At 40.4% G+C, this 9,817-nt stretch overlaps 1 protein-coding gene across 1 annotated transcript; it reads left to right on the plus strand.

Annotated features, from left to right (window-relative positions):
* Positions 1-3,079: 3,079 nt before the first annotated feature.
* LOC104493619 (caspase-10-like) lies at positions 3,080-9,438 on the plus strand (the record flags this gene model as incomplete). Its single annotated transcript, XM_010136338.1, has 7 exons — positions 3,080-3,411; positions 3,542-3,641; positions 4,235-4,370; positions 5,169-5,257; positions 6,589-6,625; positions 7,776-7,864; positions 9,327-9,438. Coding segments are annotated over exons 1-7 (877 nt in total), but the record flags the coding sequence as incomplete, so codon positions are not given.
* Between the last annotated feature and the right edge of the window lie 379 nt (positions 9,439-9,817).

Here is a 9,817-nt window from a genome sequence, read left to right on the forward strand (position 1 = left end):
GCTCCCGAGCAGCTGCCGAGAGAGGGGCCGGGGTCGGAATTCTTACGTGAGGTAGGAAAGGGGGGTTGGAGTGGAGAGGGAAAGAAGGAAGACTTCGGCTGCCGAGTCCAGAGCCTAAATGCCGCTTCTTCCTTGCGGTGCTGGGCAGCTGCCTCCGGGCTGCCCGCGGGGCCGGAGCTGGATACTCCCGTCTTTGTGAGGCTGTGGGCTGAGGGTCAGCATTCGTTTGTGCTCCTTGTTTTTACGTTATTCTTAAATCTTCTAGTCTGGCAGTGCCCCGATCAATAAAACTTTAAAGGAAAAAAAATAGGAATCTGATAATCCTTATTTTACGTGATTTTCCTTCTCTAAGGGTATATTGCAAAACATGGCCTAGAGACGCTGATCCGTCCCCTCTCGGTGTCGATGACCTGGCTGCTAGCGTCCTGCCAGCGCTGCCTGTGAATGTTCGGGTGAGCCGCGGGCAGACCTGGGGAGCGAGTGGCTCCTGGGCCCCGTGGGCCTTAGCGTGCTGGGTGCTCAGCACCGGCGTGCTTTACGGGAATAGGGACTGGTTGCTCGTTTTCCTTCTTTGCTTTGGGACTCCCTTTTTTACCATGATGGTTTACAAACGTCTTGTAGAAGGTTCTGAGAATGCCCTTGAGTTGGGAAAGTAGAAAATATCCACAGGTTTGAATATTAGTTAGCTATGCTACGATTTAAACTGCTTTCGCCTTTAGTTAGCTTTGCTAAAAAAAAAAAAATGCCTTTACCTTTTGCTAATTGCTCAAACTGCCCTGCCTTTCAGTATCACTTAAAGCTCTAGGTGAACAGAAGAAACAAAGTGTTCTGTCCCGCCCTTGCTCACGCAGCCCCCTTTATCACCTGAAGAACGCCAGGCTTAGGCAGAGGGTCTTCTCACTTGACGCTTCATTGTCTCTGCAGCCACGAGGGAAGATACGGCCTAATCGGATCCGAGTCATGGATGCAAGAGATAATGACTAGCCGTCCCCGAACTGCACCTGCTTAATAGACTGCTGAATATTACTTTCTCCTCCCAGGGGAGGAATAAGTCCGGGGTAATGAGGCATGCGATGCATGACGTTGTATGACCTGTAACATGTAAGAAGACTGCGCGTGTGCAAAGGGGAGGAGACCTAATTTACATCAGGAGGGGGACTAGCTATGCATATGTACCAGGCGGTTGAGCAATCCTTTGAATATGTACGTTTTACTGCTTTAAATAAGAAGCCAAAACTGCAGCTTGCTGTGCATGCATCTTTAAGGGTACCTAACCCTCGCTGCACCCAACTCTATAGAGCTGAAATCACAATAAACATACCTGCTTCACAATCAATTTTGATTGCGGAGTTCTTCCATGCATCACCCTAGCAGTAAGATGAGCAGCGGATGGTAAATGCAGCACACGTTGAGAGGCCTTGAAGGTCTTCCAAATTCAAGCAGGAAATCTTTGGAATGAAAAAAGACTTGAAAACTGTTTTAAAGATAGATGAAGGAATTTGTGCTGTATCTTGCTTCAGCTTGATTTGCTGATGAAATGACTGAACACCTGCTGTACACACAACTTGCCCCTGTTCTCTTAAAGCAATGATTTTTTGACTAATTTAGTCGAAATAATTGGCTCTATATTCTGAATTGTCGTAATTCAGTTTGAACCTGGATTATATAGGCTTGTTAGTTTAGGCAGGAATTGGTTTAACCTAAGTTATTCTGCTAAATTGAGTTGATTAAAGCATCTAGATAGGATTTTAAAGGTCTTAGCTAAATTACAGTGTAATTTACTCTGAAGTGATGTAAGTTCTGTGTGTAGATAACTGGCTGAGATCTGAATCTTTTTGAAAACAGCTTAAGCAAAGAGGGTGTCACACAGGATTTTGTATGAGGAAAGAAGGAATGCAAAGAACAGTTATTAAGCTATGGAAGAGTGAATTTGAATACAGGAAAAAGCTATCTGACCTTTTTTTGTGTGTGTGTGTGTGCAGGCTCTGACTTGTGATTTAGGGACAGGACACAATTCAGGGTTCCTGAGTTCTGTCAAACCTCATTTCCAAACTGGGCATCTGAACTTGTGGATTATATTTTCTATCTGCCACTGATCACAAAAGTACAAGTCACTTCTCTGTGCTTACGTGCTCACATGATATCCTCTGTGGTTTATCTGCTGAGCTGTCCTCCCAGGTGCCTGAAAAGCTTTGGATTCAGAGGTTCTGTCCCTACTCTGCTTCCCTCATTTTTCCTTGTGTTCCTTCACGTAGAAGGCTTTGCTGTTACCAGCTTCTCTAAACAAAAGATTAAAGACCTACCTGCCCATTTGAGCAGAAGTCACTGAAGCACTTTTTTACCTAGATAACCTTCCACAGGCAGAAGGGAGCTGCCTAGGCTACAGGGAAGAAGTTGGTGAGTGAAAGGGTGATTAGTCTTCTACTAAACTTTGGTAAGTTTGACTTGCTTGTGCAGAGCCTGTGAGTACTGAGTGCTATTACATGTTTAGTTGTCATGAGGGGGGCTTTAGGGTTTTTCTATGCCCAATGTGAAACACAGCCTGGTAGGAAGTTATTACTGGGAGTGGATGAATATTCCACAGCCTCAGCTTGGGTGTCAGACTTGTAAAAGAGAAACACCTCCCTGCTACAGCTAGAGGAAAATGAGTCCTCAGACTGCAGGTTAAGGAATGTTTGCGAACCACTATGCTGCCTCCACTGAAAGTTTTAATAAGTTACTGCAGAGACTCTTCCCACCTACAAACAATGGGGAGAAGGAAAGATCTGAATGTGGAAGTTGTCTGAAAGAAATGGAAGAACCTAGGGACCTCTTGAGGTCACCTAGCCCAGTTTTCTGCTTAGAGCAGGGCTAACTTCAAATTTTCACTGGGTTGTTTAGAGCTTTTGCCAAATCTGGTCTTTGTTGTAGTCTTGTGTTTAGAGAAGGAAGTAAGTTTCAAATTTATTTAGAAGGAAACTCCTCCTCTGCAGAAAATTCAGGGCTTTCAAACAGATGCTGGATGAAATCTTATTACAAAGATTATTGTATTGAAGATTGAAGTGTTACTAGTGTTTGCTTTCTACTTTGAAGCGGGGACACTGTTGATTCCAGCAACATGGTGGATGATGTCAGCTTGAAGTTCCGTCAGCAGCTTCTGCTCATTGACGAAAATCTGGTGGCTGAAGATGTAGCAGCTTTAAAATTTCTCTGTACTGACTTGCTTCCCTTCAGAAAATTAGAGAGTGTGAAGTCAGCAGTGGACATTTTTCAGCTTCTCATGGCTGAAGAATATCTGAACGAGGAGGATACTTTCCTATTAGCTGAACTCTTATACAGAATTAAATGTCACTCCTTGCTCAAGAAACTTGGTTATACCAAGGAGAAAGTGCAAGAATGTCTGCATGAAAAAGGAAGAGTGTCTCCATACAGGTAAGCTTGCAGCGAGATTCGGTAACATCAATTACTGATGTCAATTGCTTTACATTTTAAATTCTCAGATTGATTTTAGTTTCTACACCGTTTCCTGTTCTGCTTTTATTTCACTGGATCTCTGTTACAGGCAGATGCTGTATGAATTGTCAGAGAACATTACCAATGAGATGTTGAAGGATATCATATTCCTTCTGCAAAACTGTCTTCCAAAGCGACGGATAACTCTTGTATGTGAGGAGAGAGCCAACTATGTATATGGTGGGAAGAAGGGTGGGGTGGGGGGGGGGGGAGAGGGGGGCGGCGAATAGAAGGAAAAGCATGAAGAGTATTTGCCAGAGTAGGGCATAATCTGCAGCTTGGCCACTGAGTATAGGGTAAGCAAGGAGGAAGCTGTTGACAGGTAAGTGTGGAATTTGATGTTTTATGCCAGGGTCAATCCTCAGTCTTGCATTAGATCATAAAAGGGTGTCAAATCTAATCTTTGCCCTACTTGAGCCACGTGGAAAGGAAATTCCTGCCCATATGTCACTGCTGCCATTTTACATCAACAAAGCCTTCTCAAAGCCAAGAGCCATTAATATGGTTTGGGTGATGGTTTGGTGGTCTTGTTTATACAAGACCATACCAAGTAATAATGCAACCAGTAGCTTTCCAAAGAGCAACATTGCCATCTTCCACAGAGGTGTAAAATGCATTTTGGACCTTGTTGGTTCAAAGCAAAGCAGATAATAATGGGACTGTTTGAGGCAGACAGGGCTGAGGCAGGTTTTGAGTTTTAAGGAACAATAACTATATTTTGCTCTCTCCTCTTGGCTCTCAGTCTGCTCTGGAATTGCTGATTTTATTGGAAAAACAAGGTCTTGTAACGGAAAACAATGTAAAGCTGCTGGAGGAAGTCTGTATGAATGTTTCACCTGATCTCCTGGAAACAGTTAACTGCTACAAACGGGTAAAAGGTGAGAAATTCTGATGCAGGGAGCAGGTTTGCTAAAATGCAGGAAGCACCAGAAGGTGCCAGTAGAAGTGGGGAACTCAACTTCAAGGTCCTATGTGTACTTTGCTGGAACAGGAGGTGAAGTGGGATTGTTTGCTTCACACACAAATTTGGTGTAAGAGTCCCTAGCTTGCATTACTTCCTAGATGAATTCCAGTAGGGATGTGCTGGGCTATCTAAGGCCACACAGAGCAGTCCAGCACACAGAAAGGTTGGGAAACTGAAAATTTATTTATAGGTATGTTGCACTTCTCCAGTTCCCTATGAATAGCATTGACATGATGACGACGCTTCTTTGAAAGGCTCTTTGTGATTATGAACGTACACCACAACAAGGCAGTTGCCTCCTAATAAGCTGGAGAGGCAAACTGTCTGCGTGTGTATCTGATACATAGTAGGCTTTATTATTAAATGTGTGATTCACGTTATCAGGAGTTATACTGCAGTTTGTAATTTTCCTTCGTTTAATGTCCTGTGAAGAAACAATAAACCTACTGGGGAAGAAGTACTATTTCCATTTATTTAAGTGCTGCAAAACAGATTCTGGAAAGTACAAAGCTATGTCTCTGCAGTATGTGCAAGGGCACTCAGTGTTTCATAAGTTTCATTCCCCCATGCTCTCTGAGTGTGTTTCAAAGTTGCTTTCTATTTTAATATGTTTTTTAGTAAGTATATATCTGTATTTGGCTAATGTACAGATTTATACTGGTGTAACTAAAAGATACTTAGCTTCCACCATTTTGTCTCTTTCTGCTCTTAGTGCCTCTTCCTCAGCAGGAGAACAGTTTTCCGGTCAAGGAATCTTCACTGTCTCACACTGGAGACATCAGAGTATTCAACTCTCCACAGGTACACTGGAGTACATACTGCCAACTTGAGTTTTAGTGGTGTGGGGTTTTTTTCTTGCCTTTATTTTGAAACTGTACTGGCTGTGAGATTCTTTGCTAAATCTTCTTTCTTGGTTTAGGAAGGGAACAAGCATATTTGTTCAGCATGTAAGACATACAGGTGCATATAGTATTGAATAGTGGAAGTCAAAAATACTACTTTTGGTCATGTGCAATTAGGGAAAAAATTAATGTTGGGAAGAAAGATGAGTGAGCGAAAAAGCTAGACAGGTGTCTTGTAGCGAATGGATCAGTTAGCTAATTTTTCAAGTTCCAGAGGATCAACACTGAACTCTCTCTAAAGGCTGACACCATACGTTTTGATCAGTTCAAAATGCTGCTGCTAAAGGAAGTGGTCCCATTTTCTCAGTGGAACAGTCCTTGTTCGCAATGGAGCAGTTAAACCCCTGCCACAGCTACATGATGAATCAGATTGGGAAACTTATCAGGGCTGTAACTGATGTTTTTTGGGGGGGGAAGAGGAAAAGGAAGGGAGGGAGTTTAAACCCAGTTCTGAATCAGAAAAACCAGTATTCTTTCTAAGGATACTTCCCAGCAGTGAAGTTCTAGTAGGCAAGAGCTGAGGAAAACGAGCTGTTTAGTATCAGAAGGGTTTGCACTACTCCTGCTTTAAGCTATATTTGCTTTACATGTGTGGAGGGTTCGGGGAAGCCTTCGTTCATGGCACTTGGCACTGTAATAGAACTATATTAATTTTCATTTATTTAAGAAAATATAGATTTAATAGAATTTAAAAAAAAAGACTGAAAGACTGTTTATCATGCTTGATTATCCTTTAAAATTATGAGAGGTTTTATACTTTTTCCATGCTGTATAATAAACAATTGACAATGCTAGAAGATGTCTCTTAGGCAAAACTAGAAATGCTACTTAAAATGACTTATACTCAAACAATTGATTAGCCAAGAGAATTGATATGGCTCTGTGTTGGGACCTTTATTTTGTTCATAGTGACTGCCTACCCCTATCATTTGGAAGTGAAAGAAAATTATTTATTTGCTGTTTCTCTTTATCCCTTTATTATTCTCTTATTTATTGCCTTTATTTCTTTATAGAGAAAATACAGTTGTTTCCAGCTCTGTGAGATTTGCTGGAAGTGAGGAAGTCTTTTGTAATTTCATTATTAAATACTTTGTTGCGCTTAGAAATTCAGTATTTTTCCTACTCAGTACGTAAGAACTTTGTATTAAGCTTATTTTGCTAAAATCACTATGAAAATGAATATATATAATAATAATTTTTAACATGGTATTCCCCCCACTCAAAAAACAGGAGATCTCAATCAAATTTGTCGGTCCTAATACCAATGGTAAGAATTTCTGAGAATATGTTCTGGTTTTATTGCCTTTAACGCTGCATTTGTTTACTTTCTCTGGGAAATTTCTAGCATTTGGTGTAATGCAACACACTTGCCTCGCCATCTTGAAGGGGTCTTTTGCTTTCAGATTTGAAGGATTTCTGTTCTTACATAAAAGAGGCAAGAGAAAACTGGCAAATCCTGAGTACTTTGGCCATTTACTAGAAACTAACTAGTGTGCTTTCTGGGAAGTCAAATGAGGGCTGGTCTGATTAGAAGTAAAAAGATTATTTCTTTTCTGAAAATGAGAAACGAGTTTTCTGTTTAAATATCCCTGGAAGGACAAGGGAATGACAATTATGCTTATAAAAGTGAGATGTTATTTTTTGGGGTGCAGGATTTTCCCTTTGCCTTCTTTTGCTGTGTAGATCATTATGTTGAAGAGCCCGGGAGTTTTACGTGGTAGAGATGGATGTTTTGAATGCATTAAACAGTGTGTGATTTGTACAAAAGGAGACGAGCATTTTAGAACAGCATTCAGAAGAAGTAAATAAAGCAGCAGTAAAAAATGTTATATTTTGGATCAGATCTCTGAAAAGATTCTGTACAAATAACAGTGGGTAGCTTGCATCCATCTTTGTGACTCCACGTCAGATTGACTTTGAAGTATAGCAATTAATCTGTCAGCTCTTTTCCACTTTGGAGCTCTGTCAATGCAGCCTTGTTCTGAAAGTTGGTCTGAGAGTTTTGTCAGTGATTCAGGAAAAACAACAACAAAAAACTGTAATGGGAGCTTCGTTAGTAACATTGCAGATCCTTTTTTACAATACAGTTTATTTCTAAGCTGATTTCCCAATGAAACATTGATTTGAATCTCATGTAAAATCTGTCCTTGTACCATGGATATCTTTGTTCTACAATACCAATACAAACAGAAATTTTGCCTTTGTCAGAAAATATATATAATAAAAATAACTGGAGACGCGTTCAGCATAGATCCTTTGAACATGACAATGCTGACTTCAAGGGAGGAATTATTCCTTTTGACAAATACATAAAGTGCTGTGTTGTAGTTAAACTTCTTGCTACATCCACCAATATTGGATTTCTCTTCATAAGTATGTATGCTGTTTGGTTTTTTGTTTTTTTTTTTTTTGGCTAGATAACAAAGCAGCTAATCTTACACAAGGCTTCTCTGAAATGAACCTGGAGCTGCCTGGAGAATTCAGCAATGTCAAAAATGAATTCCAGGTTTGACACAACCTCTTAAATCCTTTTTGAATAGTGGGGTGTGTGAAGCCTTCATTCCTGTAATGACATTTATCGTGCAAGGACATGTGAGATGTCTGTGTGTTTCATGAAGTTTTTTGAGTTGTTCAATAACTGGATCGTTTCAGATAGTATTTTAACCTTGGAGATCAGAAAATTACCAGCGTTGGAAAGTGTGATGGAGGCAAAACAGACTTAATACCTTTGATGTTATCTGCACATCAGTGCATCTGCTTATCTTCCCAACACAGGGAAAATGTGTGGCATTTTCTGAAGTTGTGCATTTTGGAGATGGCAGCAGAATGTGCAAAACACAGAAACAAACATAGCTTCACAGTTCTCTCTGGATCTGGCTTAGAAAAAGCTTCAGGGCATCTTGAAATTAAAAGCAGTAAGGGGTAGCATGCAAAGAAAGACCTTGCGAGAAGGATAAAAGAAGGGAAGAGCTTTTTTAGTAAGGTATTGTAGGCATGTAACAATCTTCCTCAATAAACAGGTACAGGAGGAAAGATCCGTTTTGCAAGATCCGTTCTTAGGAGCTTTATGTGCACTCTTCAACCTTATACAGCAGTGTCACCGCTGAACTCTCCCTCTGGCTTATTCCTTCTGATGAGCATGGCTATTGAGGGAGCAAGTTGCTGCATTTGTTCATAGCTATTTAATTTCTTGCAGTTCTGTGCTATGTCTTATCATCGCTTCATGTACAGACTGCTGTAACAAAAGCAGTTCTTGCTGCTGTTGAAGGAGCTTGGAGTGCTGCCTTCGTTTAGTTCTACTAAAATGCACAAAAGCACGTGTTTTTTGCCCTTTCTAGTGAGCAGAAAGGATCCAGAGTGGTAGGAGTTTTTGATTTCAGCCCGAGGTTGGACTTGAAAGAGATGGTACTCGGAGTTTTGGTGACTTCTCAGTTTTAAGTCTTAGTAAAACTGGTAGTGTGGCACGTTTATGTACTCCCAAGATCTCTCTTCTGCTTGCATCCAGTAGATCAATGTGAACCACCTGCTCCAGATATTCATCACTACTCTTGAAAAAAAAAACAAACAAAAAACCTCGGATGTCTAACATCCTGTAGTTTCACTGTGAACCTTCTGCTTCTGAAGTTAAAATATTGTCGTGACATTGGAAGCAGTTGGGGAGTTCTATCCCCATCATCAATTCAGATTGCAATTTGGCTGCTGAGAATCCTCCCTCTTGCATATAGATGACCAACCCAGCTGCTACACCTTTCCTCTATAGTTTGACAGTATGGTGATGGAGTGTGCTTGAGGCTTCATCTGTGTCTTTTCACACAAGGAGGCTCCATTGTGTTCCATCTTTTCCAAAGTAACCCACAGTCTTAGGTGCTTTTAAGTTTTGGATGCCAATTTTGAGATATGTTAAGGCAATAGGAGTAAGTTGAATAAATTCATTGAGACTGTAAGCTTTCTTCCTCTCCTTTCTACAGAAGATGACAAGCTACAAAATGGATGGACCACACAGAGGATTTTGTCTTGTTATTAATAATGTTAATTTTGATAGATCTCTTGATAAGAGGAAGGGTTCTTGCAAAGATGCTGGTAAGTTCCTGAAGTGAGATTTTTTGAGTATTAGTCTCTGTGTTTCCCCAAGTGAGCTAATTGTCTAGTACTGCTGAATAGTCTGTTGTCAATATTTCAGTTAATATTCTTAAAGAGCAAAATATTTGATACATGTTAAATTATGTCATTTTTGTATCCTCGCGGAGGAAGGGTTAAAAGGTGAGTAACCAGTGAGTTTCTGATGCAGTCGGATCATTCTTGAATCAAGAATCTTTTTTTACTTAGCCTTTATCTATAATAACAAACTAAAACTAAACTAAACCATCATTCTACATAATATAATGCAAATTTCCATAATCGAAGCACTCTGCATACTTCTTACTTGATTCTGCTCATAGAATCGTCTGGTTGGAAGAGA

This window comes from Buceros rhinoceros, unplaced genomic scaffold, assembly GCF_000710305.1.
Source record: "Buceros rhinoceros silvestris isolate BGI_N320 unplaced genomic scaffold, ASM71030v1 scaffold10855, whole genome shotgun sequence".
NCBI lineage: Eukaryota > Metazoa > Chordata > Aves > Bucerotiformes > Bucerotidae > Buceros > Buceros rhinoceros.